The sequence below is a fragment of the Aquarana catesbeiana genome, linkage group LG09, assembly GCF_042186555.1.
Source record: "Aquarana catesbeiana isolate 2022-GZ linkage group LG09, ASM4218655v1, whole genome shotgun sequence".
In the NCBI taxonomy this organism is placed as follows: Eukaryota; Metazoa; Chordata; class Amphibia; order Anura; family Ranidae; genus Aquarana; species Aquarana catesbeiana.
This window is the reverse complement of record NC_133332.1, coordinates 2,828,295-2,842,886: the sequence shown is the minus strand read 5'-3', so window position 1 is coordinate 2,842,886 and position 14,592 is coordinate 2,828,295. Positions and strand designations below refer to the sequence as shown.

Below are 14,592 nucleotides of genomic sequence, written 5' to 3'. Positions count from 1 at the left end.
CAGCACAATAGTAGCTGGAGCAGATCAGAGGGTTCCAAGTTTTCAGTCTCTAAACATATAGAAATGGTTGTTATGGAGGAGAGTTCAACTACTGGCCATCATACCATGGGGAGGAGTCCTTGGCACTGGAGGGTGTAGGCCTTGATGCCTCAGATGCTCTGCATGCCTCTGGGGTGCTACGGGCCATTCCCTCCTGCTGAGTGCCCCAATAAAAAGCTGCTTGCTATGGTGGCCCTCATGTGTGCTCGCTCCTAAGCCAAATCTCGCCCCCCCCCCCCGCCCCCCTCACTGGCTGTGATTGGCAGCAACAGGACCAAAAGCTCCTGCTGCTGTGTCTCAGTCAATGAGGAGGGAGAGACCTGGGAGGGACACTGCTCTCGTGCACATCTCTGGATCGGGCTCAGGGTGATTATATGGGGGGTAAGGTTTTTTTACCTCACTGCATTGAATACATGAAGGTAAAAAAACCTTTAGCCTTTGGAACCACTTTAACCTCCCCAAATATTAGTTATAAAAGGATTCTATGAGCTTCTTAATCACCCAACCGCCAAATAGTCATCGGCACTCTTGACTCATGAACTGTTATAAGGAGATATTATATTCTCGAAGAAACCTCATTATAAGGTATAGAAGCCGTCATTGGCATCTGCAGGGAAAGCCGCACGTGTTGTGAGGATTGACCTCTGATATGTATAGAAATCTGGTTTACAAACCTCAAAAATACATTCTTCTGTTATCAGCGTCTCAGGGCCGCAGGGCCGGGTGCAGAGGATGGAGGAACGCTCTGCGGGGTGAGGTGTGATCCTCTGCACTGTATTTTTCTTCAGTCCTGTACTGAACTCAATGTTCTATAATGGTGAGTGTGATGGGAAATTATCCCAGATGAGTTATGTCATTGGAGTGTTATACAACGACAATCACCAGTCACCTGATATCGACACCCCTCCACCCCAGGGAATAAATAGCGGAGCCTCCAGCAAGCAGAACTTGGACTCAATCTACCTGAGACAGGTAAGTCCTGCAGAAGAACAGTCCTATATCCAGGGACCCCCTCTGTGCCTTCACATCTCTCACCTGTCTGTCTTTCCTGCAGGTGATCTCATCATGCTGCGTACCCTCGCCCTCCTCGCTGCCCTCTGCGCAGTCACTTATGGTGAGTCCCTACCTGCGTGGTCACTTATGGTGAGTACGCACCTACAGGGCTGCTGTTAGAAACCATGGGGCCTCATACAGCCAACCTGACAGGCCCCCTCCGTATCAACAAGGTTAACTATGCTTCAATTATGAATGAACACAGTGAGGGATTGGTACCGATCGCTCATTGGGTTCATTCGGGTAAGGATGGGGCTGGTAAATGTGACATATTAACCCAACCCTTCCCCGTCTCTAGATCCTGAAGGATCCCATTGTGTGCTTGCAGCTGCCGGTGGGAAGAAGAGGAGGGAAGTCAGAAGCACTGTGGGGGTGGGCACACAAGGAAAAATGTATGGTGAAATGGACAACTGACTATAGAATGGAGAAGAGGAAACATGGAGCTAATCATGGACCTCAATTAGAAAGCTGACAAGAAGGAAAGGAGAAGAAGCCAGCTCTCATCTGCTACAAAGAGAGCCGTAGAGAGGCTCACTCTCCCTGCACCCATCTGATTCTGGGTCCCGTACAGGAGGGCCATTGGTATCCCCTTATCCACAGCCCTACTACCTGTGTGGTCACTTATGGTGAGTACCTACCTGTGTGGTCACAAGGCTTGGTTGGCTGTCTTTGGGGGAGACTTGAATTCATTCCTCTGACAGAGCTCTAGAAGAATGGAACTTACAATCTAGTTGATGATCATCTATCATGATTAGCTCCATGTTTCCTCTTCTCCATTCTATAGTCAGTTGTCCATTGTTACCCCAAGGTGGGCAATCATGGCTCCTCGGCCAGAGAGGGGGTGGGGTCACCATAGTACTCAGGGGAAAGGAATGGCAACAACTCATACTGTCATTTATCCTGCAGGCTGCCCCACCATCCTGACCAAGTCCCAATGGGGAGGACGTGCCGCAACCTGCCGCACCGCCATGGCCACTCCCGTCACCTATGTCGTCGTTCACCACACTGAGGGAACTGCCTGCTCCACCCAGTCCGCCTGCATCACCCAAGCCAAGAATATACAGAACTACCACATGAACAGCAACGGCTGGTGTGACATCGGATACAAGTAAGATGGATGGTGGAGATGCCATCAAACCCATCACTGGTGTGTAGATGAGCAGACCATAACTGAGGACTTGGGGGGGGGGGCACCATCATACATAGAAGGCCAGCCGGCCTTCTATTGGTTGACTAAAGAGCGATACAGATCATTTCCAATCCTCGTACTTCTTATTATCGCAGAACGTTCATGCATTACTCCTATGTGGGTAAGATAGAAGGAGAATTGCTGCATTTCCCATTGGCCAAGTCAGGGATTTACAGCGGGTCCTCCAAGGTGGTAATTGGATAGGTGGATGGTGTTGAGGCAAAGTCATTGTATTTTTATGAATTGGTTCTCCTGCACCCAACACCAGGCATATAGTTACATAGTTACATAGTAGGTGAGGTTGAAAAAAGACACAAGTCCATCAAGTCCAACCTATGTGTGTGATTATGTGTCAGTATTACATTACATATCCCTGTATATTGCGGTCATTCAGGTGATTATCTAATAGTTTCTTGAAGCTATCAATGCTCCCCGCTGAGACCACCGCCTGTGGAAGGAAATTCCACATCCTTGCCGCTCTTACAGTAAAGAACCCTCTACGTAGTTTAAGGTTAAACCTCTTTTCTTCTAATTGTAATGAGTGGCCACGAGTCTTATTAAACTCTCTTCTGCGAAAAAGTTTTATCCCTATTGTGGGGTCACCAGTCCGGTATTTGTATATTGTGGGGTCACCAGTCCAGTATTTATATATTGTGGGGTCACCAGTCCAGTATTTATATATTGTGGGGTCACCAGTCCGGTATTTATATATTGTGGGGTCACCAGTCCGGTATTTATATATTGTGGGGTCACCAGTCCGGTATTTATATATTGTGGGTTCACCAGTCCGGTATTTATATATTGTGGGGTCACCAGTCCGGTATTTGTATATTGTGGGGTCACCAGTCCGGTATTTATACAATGAAATCATATCCCCTCTCAAGCGTCTCTTCTCCAGAGAGAATAAGTTCAGTGCTCACAACCTTTCCTCATAACTAAGATCCTCCAGACCCTTTATTAGCTTTGTTGCCCTTCTTTTGTACTCGCTCCATTTCCAGTACATCCTTCCTGAGGACTGGTGCCCAGAACTGGACAGCATACTCCAGGTGCGGCCGGACCAGAGTCTTGTAGAGCGGGAGAATTATCGTTTTATCTCTGGAGTTGATCCCTTTTAATGCCAATATTCTGTTTGCTTTATTAGCAGCAGCTTGTCATTGCATGTCATTGCTGAGCCTATCATCCACTAGGACCCCCAAGTCCTTTTCCATCCTAGATCCCCCCAGAGGTTCTCCCCCCAGTCTATAGATTGCATTCAGATTTTTGCCACCCAAATACATTATTTTACATTTTTTTACATTGAACCTCATTTGCCATGTAGTCGCCCACCCCATTAATTTGTTCAGGTCTTTTTGCAAGATTTCCACATACTGCAGAGAAGTCCTGCCCATCCCCCAAACCTAAGCAATCCGGCATCCAATTTTCTGGAAAGATCTTCCAGAGGTCGGATTGTTGATGATTTCCATCCCTCCGCTGGTGTCTGTGATCACCCCTGACTGTTACCCCCCCTATCCTCATAGAACACCAGGGAGAACGCTGAGGATAGGACAGTGTACCCCGAGATATGTATGTATAACCATACTGAAACCACTAAGCCTCACTCTACCATTGGCCAGTGATGATGTCACAGATCACATGATGTCTGAGCACTAAGCTCTACAGCCACTGCCAGGATCACTGCCAAACATTGTAAAATACAGGGGGCATTATGGGGAATACAGGGGGGCATTATGGGGAATACAGGGGGCATTATGGGGAATACCGGGGGCATTATGGGGAATACAGGGGGCAATATGGGGCATACAGGAGGCATTATGGGCAATACAGGGGGCATTGTGGGGAATACAGGGGGCATTATGGGTAATACAGGGGGCATTATGGGGAATACAGGGGGCATTATGGGGCATACAGAAGGTATTATGGGCAATACAGGGGGCATTGTGGGGAATACAGGGGGCATTGTGGGAAATACAGGGGGCATTGTGGGAAATACAGGGGGCATTATGGGAAATACAGGGGGCATTATGGGAAATACAGGGGGCATTTTGGGGAATACAGGAGGCATTATGTGGAATACAGGAGGCATTATGGGAAATACAGGAGGCATCATGAGGAATACTGTGGGCATTTTGGGGAATACAGGGGGCATTATGGGAAATACAGGAGGCATTATGGGGAATACAGGGAGCATTATGGGGAATACTGGGGGCATTATGGGGAATACTGGGGGCATTATGGGGAATACAGGGAGCAATATGGGGAATATGAGGGGCATTATGGGGAAAACAGGGGGCATTATGGCAAAAGACAGTGCAATATATGAGATGGTTGTGGCAAAACAAATCAATGGATCATAAGCAAGGCTTCACATGGCACTACAGATCTACTAAAGCCCTCTATGTATGAGTGCGGCTTCCCATGGCACCACATGACTTTCGGAGATCTCTATATACATGAGGTGTGTCCAGAAAGTAATTAGAATTATATATATTTTTAAATGTTTTATTGAAAAATGTTACAATTAAACATTGTCTCCTTCAAAGTTTCACCTTGTGAGTGTACACAGCGCTCCCGGTGATTTTTCCATTCTTCATGGCATCTCTGGAAGTCTTCAAGTGGGACAGCGTTCAGAGCCTGCGTAGTGGCTCTTTGGATGTTATCCACACTACCAAAATGGCATCCTTTCTTATGTTTAAATCTCGAGTCACGATTTCATGAACAATTGACCTGGTAATTCCCATCTCCTCTGCAATCATTCTGATAGTGAGCCGTCGGTCAAAAAGGGAACAGAATGCAGATGTAGTGAGGTCTGTTCTCAACCGTGACCAACGGCTCACTATCAGAATGATTTCAGAAGAAATGGGAATTACCAAGTCAATTGTTCATGAAATCGTTACTGGAGATTTGAACATGAGAAAGGACGCCATTTTGGTAATGTGGATAACATCCAAAGAGCCACTACGCAGGCTCTGAATGCTGTCCCACTTGAAGACTTCCAGGGATGCCATGAAGCATGGAAAAATCGATGGGAGCGCTGTGTACACTCACAAGATGCAGACTTTGAAGGAGAAAATGTTCAATAAAAATGTAACAAAAAAAAAAAAATCTTTTTACTTTCTGGCCAAAAATCGTAAGTGGGGCTACCCATGGCACAACATGACTTTCAGAGATCTCTATGAATTGATTGGGGCTTTCCATGGTGCTATAGACCCTCAGAAGTCCTCTATATATTGGTGAGGTTTCCATGGTGCTATAGAGCCTCAGAAGACCTCTATTTATTGGTGGGGTTTCCATGGTGCTATAGACATTCAGAAGACCTCTATATATTGATGGGGTTTCCATGGTGCTATAGACATTCAGAAGACCTCTATATATTGATGGGGTTTCCATGGTGCTATAGACCCTCAGAAGACCTCTATATATTGGTGGGGTTTCCATGGTGCTATAGACCCTCAGAAGACCTCTATCTATTGGTGGGATTTCCATGGTGCTTTAGAGCCTCAGAAGACCTCTATATATTGGTGGGGTTTCCATGGTGCTATAGACCCTCAGAAGACCTCTATATATTGGTGCGGTTTCCATGGTGCTATAGAGCCTCAGAAGACCTCTATATATTGGTGAGGTTTCCATGGTGCTATAGAGCCCCAGAAGACATCTATATATTGGTGGGGTTTCTATGGTGCTATAGACCCTCAGAAGACCTCTATATATTGGTGGGACTTCCCATGATACCACGTGGCCTCTGAAGACCTCGGTATATACTGTATTAGAGGTTTATTTTGAGGGTTCCAGGTGTCCTTTAGTGCGGAACTGACATCAGTAAAGCCATCAATAAAAAATCTGAAGATTCTGCTGCCTATGGTCCTTTCAATGCACATATATTGCAGGTCCTATGACCCAGAGCTGGCTTTAGATGACATGAGTACTGCAGGACCCCATTAGATAGATCTTGTATGAAGTAAACGATGAAGCCTGTCATTGCTGACCTCCTTTTGAAAATGCTGGTTGCCTGACTGTCTCCAAATCTTAGGGTGAATTCACACTGACTTGCGTTAGGATTTCCTGTGACATCACATCCTGTAGGTCACAAAATAAATCACAAAGCAAACTTTTTTTTTTTTATACTTGCATTGCGTTGCATAGACCTGTGTTTTAGTTGCATGGAGTCTGCATGTTCTCCCTGTGTGGGTTTCCTCCAGGTACTCAGGTTTACTCCCACACTCCAAGGACATGCTGGTAGGATATTTGGCTCCTCTCTATATTGGCCCTAATCTGTGTATGCATGTTGATAGGACCCGTAGACTGTGAGCTCCCTGACGGTGGAGATTGGTGCGAATGTACAATACATAAAGTGCGAATTGTTGGAGCTCTATCTGAAATCAATGAATACATAAAATGCATATATAAGTGCATGAGGAGCGAGTCTGAGGATCTGAGCACAAGCAGTGCTGTGTCCCCACACGCACCTGGCATCTGAAAATGCTGCAGCAGCCAGGGGCCCCTGACCATCCTGGACTTCAGGGCCCTGAAAACCCCCAGCTGGACAGTATGTCATGGGTGGTCATGCTGTATGGCAGTTTTCTGGACTTTTCATCATTTGCAGCATTTCAGGACTATAGAAGTTGGAATGTTTCGACAGGTTTGAGGTTCGGTGTTCTTTATGGTGGATTTATAGCAGCTGCCAGTCCTGTGCCCGATCATGTAAAATACTAGAAACATCTGATCCTCAATTCAATCCAGATACATTGTTTCTCATCTCTACACCTTGAGGAAAGGCCCAATTGGTACTCCTCCTTTTATCTTCTCCCTGATCTTACATTGGAATCATTGTATCTGGAGAATTAATTGGTGGGATGGGAATCAGTTCTAGATTGTGGACTAAAAACCAAGGGAATTGTGGGAGTCCTCTGGTGAGTAAGAGCTTGGTCCGGTAACCAGATAACTTGTACTGTCACTACTGCAGTATTATTCTATAGAAATACCAATAGGACAAACCCAGGACCCAACACTACCTACCCACATCCCAAGGTGCGTCATTCTTAGGTTAGCTGTTCTTCAAGTATTATGGTGATGTTCAGCCAGAGGCTCAGACTTTCCAATTAACGTTTCTCATTTCCTGCAGTTTCCTTGTTGGAGAGGATGGTCAGGCGTATGAGGGCCGTGGCTGGACATCCGTTGGAGCTCACGCTCCTAATTACAACTCCAACTCCATCGGTATCAGCGTCTTTGGATCCTTTATGAGTAAGTTGTGTCAAATGATCTCCAGGTGATGTCACTCCTCAGATTCTTTAAATCCTTCCTCTGATCCTAATCCTAGTCCTCTAACCCTCTATCCCAGTCCTCTATCTGTAACCCTAGGCCTCTATCCCTAGTCCTCTAACCATCTAACTCTAGTCCTCTATTCCAGTCCTCTAACCCTCTTATGCCGCGTACACACGGTCGGAATTTTCAGCTACAAAAGTCCGACAGCCCGTCCGACAGACTTTCAACAGACTTTCTAACGACTGGACTCACCTACACACGATCACACCAAAGTCCGACAGATTCGTACGTGATGACGTACACCGGACTAAAATAAGGAAGTTGATAGCCAGTAGCCAATAGCTGCCCTAGCGTCGGTTTTTGTCCATCGGACTAGCATACAGACGAGCGGATTTCTGGGTACGGCGGAGTTACGACGTAAAGATTTGAAGCATGTTCCAAATCTAAAGTCCATCAGATTTGCGACTGGAAAAGTCCGCTGAAGGTCCGGTGAAGCCCACACACAATCGGATTGTCCGCCGGATTTGGTCCGTTAGCATCCGTCGGACAAGTCCGGTTGAAAAGTCCGACCGTGTGTACGCGGCCTTAATCTAACCCTAGTCCCTAACGCTAGTCCTCCATCCCTAGTCCCTAATGCTAGTCCTCCGGCCTAGTCCTCTAACCACCGATCCCTCTTAATCTGACCCTAGTCCTCTATCCCTAATCCCCTAATCCTAGTACCCAACCTCTATCCCTAGTCCTCGAACGCTAGGCCTCTATCCCAGGCCTCAAACCCTACTAATCTAACCCTAGTCCTCTGACTCTAACCCTAGTCCCCTAACTCTAGTCCTCTAACCCTAGTCCCCTAACCCTAGGCTTCTATCCCAGTCCTCTAACCTTCTTAATCTAACCCTAGTACTTTATCCCTAGTCCCCTAACCATCTAACTCTAGTCCTCTATCCCTACTCCTCTAACTCTCTATCCATAGTCCTCCAACTCTACGCCTAGTCCTCTACCTACCCTAGTCATCTGACTCACCGGGGGTGAGCTGTGTTTGCAGTGATTAGTATATGGGGTCAGTACTGGTGCAGACCACAGATGGCCAATAAGGCAGCAGCAGAGAAATGTTTCAGTGGTTGTCCAATCATGTTACTGCAGAACTGTACCATATTGTACATGCTTAAAGGGTCTCTTCACCCACAATTGGTGGATCAGTGTTGGGTTGGAGAGTTAAACCTCCTAACAGTTTCCTGAATTTATTACATGAGATCTGTGCATGTGAGTTCCCAGCTCTGCTCACCTCGGGTGGTCATAATGAGGGGGTCCCACCATCCCTGCTGGAATTTTCCTTTATCTTGTGGAGAATAGAGAGATGGGTGGTAACAGAGTCAGGAACGGCGATGTAGAGATCTCACTGCTGGGGACCTCCAGGGATGGAAGGAACCTCCCAGCAATTCCATACACCAGACTCCACTTCTAGATATAATATCACTGCTGGGTGGAGGAGCCCTATGATGTGAACATTGCACTGATTACATGCATTCTTTTATCAGACTCCAACCCCAACACCGCCGCCCAGAATGCAGTCAAGAATCTTATCAGTTGTGGTGTCACCAAAGGTTACATCAAGTCTGCTTACATCCTGAAAGGACATCGCAATGTCACCGCCACCGACTGTCCTGGAAACACCTTCTACAACACTGTGAAGACCTGGCCCCGCTTCCAGGCCTAATCCTGGGGGCCCCAAAATGTGTTCACTGAGGAAGGGGGCCCGAGACCCCCCTCTGTATATGCTATCTGAATATTCTTTTCTGTGTTATTTTCTACTAGAAACCTCAATAAATGTGACATCTGACGATCTGTCTGAGTGATATTTGGGTATGACTGCGGAGTGGTGGGTGCAGCATAGACTCCTCCCTTCTATGGGGGTGTGACTGCGGAGTGGTGGGTGCAGCATAGACTCCTCCCTTCTATGGGGGTGTGACTGCGGAGTGGTGGGTGCAGCATAGACTCCTCCCTTCTATGGGGGTGTGACTGCGGAGTGGTGGGTGCAGCATAGACTCCTCCCTTCTATGGGGGTGTGACTGCGGAGTGGTGGGTGCAGCATAGACTCCTCCCTTCTATGGGGGTGTGACTGCGGAGTGGTGGGTGCAGCATAGACTCCTCCCTTCTATGGGGGTGTGACTGCGGAGTGGTGGGTGCAGCATAGACACCTCCCTTCTATGGGGGTGTGACTGCGGACTGGTGGGTGCAGCATAGACACCTCCCTTCTATGGGGGTGTGACTGCGGAGTGGTGGGTGCAGCATAGACTCCTCCCTTCCATGGGGGTGTGACTGCGGAGTGGTGGGTGCAGCATAGACTCCTCCCTTCCATGGGGGTGTGACTGCGGAGTGGTGGGTGCAGCATAGACTCCTCCCTTCCATGGGGGTGTGACTGCGGAGTGGTGGGTGCAGCATAGACTCCTCCCTTCCATGGGGGTGTGACTGTGGAGTGGTGGGTGCAGCATAGACTCCTCCCTTCTCTGGGGGTGTGACTGCGGAGTGGTGGGTGCAGCATAGACACCTCGCTTCTATGGGGGTGTGACTGCGGAGTGGTGGGTGCAGCATAGACTCCTCCCTTCCATGGGGGTGTGACTGCGGAGTGGTGGGTGCAGCATAGACTCCTCCCTTCCATGGGGGTGTGACTGCGGAGTGGTGGGTGCAGCATAGACTCCTCCCTCCAATGGGGGTGTGACTGCGGAGTGGTGGGTGCAGCATAGACTCCTCCCTCCAATGGGGGTGTGACTGCGGAGTGGTGGGTGCAGCATAGACTCCTCCCTCCAATGGGGGTGTGACTGTGGAGTTGTGCAGCATAGACTCCTCCCTTCTATCGGGGGGGGGGTGACTGCAGTGGTGGGTGCAGCATAGAATCCTCCCTCCTATGGGGGGAGTGGCTGCATGTGACCTCATCTATCAGTCAGCTTTTAATTCAATAACGGATTTTCTATTTCATTCTGCAATAACCAATGGAAGTGCCATTACAGGTCTGTATCTGCAGGAGGGGGAAGTGTCAGTTGCTGCAACCTCTCCAAATCCCAGAAAACGTCCACCACTGCCCCTCCCAAACCCAGAACACGTCCGCCACCGCCCCTCCAAATCCCAGAACACGTCCGCCACTGCCCCTCCAAATCCCAGAACACGTCTGCCACCGCCTCTCCAAATCCCAGAACACGTCTGCCACCGCCCCCCCAAATCCCAGAACACGTCTGCCACCGCCCCCCAAATCCCAGAACACGTCTGCCACCGCCCCCCCAAATCCCAGAACACGTCTGCCACCGCCCCCCCCAAATCCCAGAACACGTCTGCCACCGCCCCTCCAAATCCCAGAACACGTCTGCCACTGCCCCCCCAAATCCCAGAACACGTCTGCCACCGCCCCTCCAAATACAAGAAAACAAGGCTGCTGCCTTCACCCCTCTAAAACCCCAGGATACAGCTACCACCGCCCCTCCAAATCCCAGAACACATCTGCCACCACCCCCCCAAATCCCAGAACACGTCTGCCACCAACCCCCCCAAATCCCAGAACACGTCTGCCACCGCCCCCCCAAATCCCAGAACACGTCTGCCACCGCCCCCCTAAATCCAAGAACACGTCTGCCACCGCCCCTCCAAATACAAGAAAACAAGGCTGCTGCCTTCACCCCTCTAAAACCCCAGGATACAGCTGCCATTGCCCCTCCAAATCCAAGAATAGGGCCGCCACCGCCCCTCCAAATCCCAGAACATGGCTACCGCCGCCTCTCCAAATCCCAGAAGACGGCTACCACCGCCCCTCCCAATCCCAGAACACATCTGCCACCGCCCCTCCAAATCCCAAAACACGGCCGCCACCACCCCCCCATATCCCAAAACACGGCCGCCACCACCCCCCCATATCCCAGAACACGGCCGCCACCACCCCTCCAAATCCCAGAACACGTCTGCCACCGCCCCCCCAAATCCCAGAACACGTCTGCCACCGCCCCCCCAAATCCCAGAACACGTCTGCCACCGCCCCCCCAAATCCCAGAACACGTCTGCCACCGCCCCCCCAAATCCCAGAACACGTCTGCCACCGCCCCCCCAAATCCCAGAACACGTCTGCCACCGCCCCCCCAAATCCCAGAACACGTCTGCCACCGCCCCTCCAAATCCCAGAACACGTCTGCCACTGCCCCCCCAAATCCCAGAACACGTCTGCCACCGCCCCTCCAAATACAAGAAAACAAGGCTGCTGCCTTCACCCCTCTAAAACCCCAGGATACAGCTACCACCGCCCCTCCAAATCCCAGAACACATCTGCCACCACCCCCCCAAATCCCAGAACACGTCTGCCACTGCCCCCCCAAATCCCAGAACACGTCTGCCACCGCCCCTCCAAATACAAGAAAACAAGGCTGCTGCCTTCACCCCTCTAAAACCCCAGGATACAGCTACCACCGCCCCTCCCAATCCCAGAACACATCTGCCACCACCCCCCCATATCCCAGAACACGGCCGCCACCGCCCCTCCAAATCCCAGAACACGGCCGCCATTGTTCTGTATCTGGGATGGAGCTATGTACTCACACTCAGTTGTTTTAGGGTCCTGTGGGTAGAAAACCTCTCATATGTTCTTTGTGAATACGATGAGCTGTTGACGTGTGGAGTGTCTGATCTGCCTCATCAAATGTCTAATTTCCTGTGTCCAGTACCATCTTCCTGAGTGGTCTGCCTGGCTGAGGGTCACCTTCCACATTTGAAGAAAATATTACAGCGCACACATGCAAAAAAGACATTTACCTCAAGCAAGGCTAGTTTAAAACACCTAAGCAGTTCTAGAAAAACATTATCAAAAAATATGGGGATTTTTTGCATGTGTGCGCTTTTTTAGAGTGTGCCCCCCAAATATCTTGTTTGTATATTGTATGGATTCTGACCAAATCCTTTTGGGTGCGGAGCACCTCACTGCATAACATAAGTACCTTTAATTAGTGTCCACTTGTGTCATGGGTGGAGACCTTATGATTCTCCCATATAGAGGCGTGTACGGCTCCCATGGTTCAGAGAAGAGGATCTCCCAGTCTATGGATAGTGTAGGACCCACTAATCATGGGGCACTTTGTCGCAGTAAGTGGGCTTAGCACCATATAGCAATACAGTGTGACCAAATCCCCATATTTTTTGATAATGTTTTTTTGAAAATGTTTAGGTGTTTTAAACTAGCCTTGCTGGAGGTAAATGTCTTTTTTGCATGTGTGCGCTGTAATATTTTCTTCTGCTGTATGGTCTTATGGCTGCACCATCTTTAATGCATTTTTTAGAGTGTGCCCCCCAAATATCTTGTTTGTATATTGTACCTTCCACATTTGTTCCCCAACACCTGAATCCTGAACCCCTCTTCTATACTACATTAAGGGACCTCCGGCCATGGGGCTGCCCAGATCTTCACAGATGTCCTTCAAATTTAAAGCCCAACTCTTGACATGTGACCCGTATTGGAGCACAACCTTGTCTCTCTATACCTATCTTTTCTCCAGGTGTCTCTGGTCCCGTGGAGTGACAGGTGCTCTTCTTCCTCTGACCGATCAAAGTGCTGCAGTCAGTGGAGTCACCATAAAGCAGGCCATACATTAAGCAATTTTCTTTTCTCCAACCCCAGTCAATAGATTGGCTTCAATACAACCAGCCTGCCCATTGACGTATCGAAATTCATCCGGTTCCTGCTATGGTCGGCCTAAGTCATAATGTGGTGCGCCCTCTACGGTATTCTCCTTGGGGGGGAGGGGAGAATTTATACACAGGGAGCACAGGAAGGAAGTCTAAAACTGCAAGAGTAGAGTATTGAATTCTCATTGGCTGTTCTGGACTATTGATTTAAAAAAAAACAAAAAATTGCAAAACGGACACAAAAGTGACCAATGCAAAGCATTTATTTATAGTTCCAAGGCCACAAAATATATAAATATCATATTTACAGACAGGATTCTCCGTATTTCCAGAGCTGTGTCTGTCATTAATACCGGTATGAGAGCGGGACAACCGTGCGCAGATGTAGATGGCATCAAATGACCAACAAATCTACAGCAAAAGACAAAGCGATGGAATCATCACCGAGAGAAAACAGGAGCAAAACTGCCACCACAATTCCAGGAGTGGGAGACGGAGAATCCAGAGTCCAGCATCAAGCCAGTCACAGAGAGAAGGAGAATCCGGAAAGCCCGGTACTGAGCCAACCACAGAGAATCCGGAAAGCCCGGTACTGAGCCAACCACAGAGAATCCGGAAAGCCCGGTACTGAGCCAACCACAGAGGGACAGAGGATCCAGAGAGCCTGGTACTGAGCCAACCACAGAGCGACAGAGAATCTGGACAGCCCAGTACTGAGTCGCTCACAGTATCCCAATCCCAGAATGAAGCCAGGGTTAGGACAGTCCACCCCTATGAAGGATCTCGACCAGAATACTACATAAGATATAATACAGAGATAGATGGACATTTCTCATGAGCTCCAGGTCTCCTCAGACAGTCCCGGATCAGACAACCCTCTGTTCGATTCCCCCTAAATAAAAACATTCTGACAAAGCTTGACCCATTTGCAATTTTGGCAGATAAAACTTTGGTTGGGTAAAAGTTTCCACCAGAATTATGGACTGGCAGTGATGCAATGGAGTTTTAGATGTTCCAGATTGGCCTCTTGTGGCCTCTCATGGAGGCTCATCTCAGGAGGTCTCCGTCAGGTCCAGTATACTGTAAACATGAATCCAATATGGCGCCAGGGTCAGAGGGCGAGGGTCTCGCTGAGGAAAGCTACGAAGATCCGGCACAGGTTGGCGACTGTTGGTCGGTGAAGCTTCTCCTCTGTATCATCATGAGTGTGCCAGACCTCTGGGAATGGTGTGGAGATGACATGAAGAACAGGAACACCTACAACATACAACGAACAAGAAAGATCATTCCAAATAAGAAAAAGTTACATAGTTAGTCAGTTAAAAAAAAAAAAAAAGACAAGTCTATCTAGTAAAATGGAAGAAAAAAAAAAAGAGAAGGCTAGGATGGCACTGACCTTTCCG

At 48.8% G+C, this 14,592-nt stretch overlaps 2 protein-coding genes across 2 annotated transcripts in view; one reads left to right on the top strand and one right to left on the bottom strand.

Annotated features, from left to right (window-relative positions):
* The first annotated feature begins 1,098 nt into the window (after positions 1-1,098).
* Positions 1,099-9,374, top strand: LOC141107118 (peptidoglycan-recognition protein SC2-like). The gene is made up of 4 exons (XM_073597870.1): positions 1,099-1,153; positions 1,999-2,200; positions 7,401-7,519; positions 9,073-9,374. Exons 1-4 carry the CDS (start codon positions 1,105-1,107, stop codon positions 9,249-9,251), a joined length of 549 nt encoding a protein of 182 aa, XP_073453971.1. The 5' UTR covers positions 1,099-1,104; the 3' UTR covers positions 9,252-9,374.
* Positions 9,375-13,434: 4,060 nt separating this feature from the next.
* Positions 13,435-14,592, bottom strand: part of QPCTL (glutaminyl-peptide cyclotransferase like) — a gene marked incomplete in the record, with an annotated part of 15,433 nt that continues 14,275 nt past the window's right edge. The window contains 1 exon segment of the mRNA XM_073598084.1: positions 13,435-14,446. Within this exon segment, the coding sequence (XP_073454185.1) occupies positions 14,301-14,446 (146 nt within the window).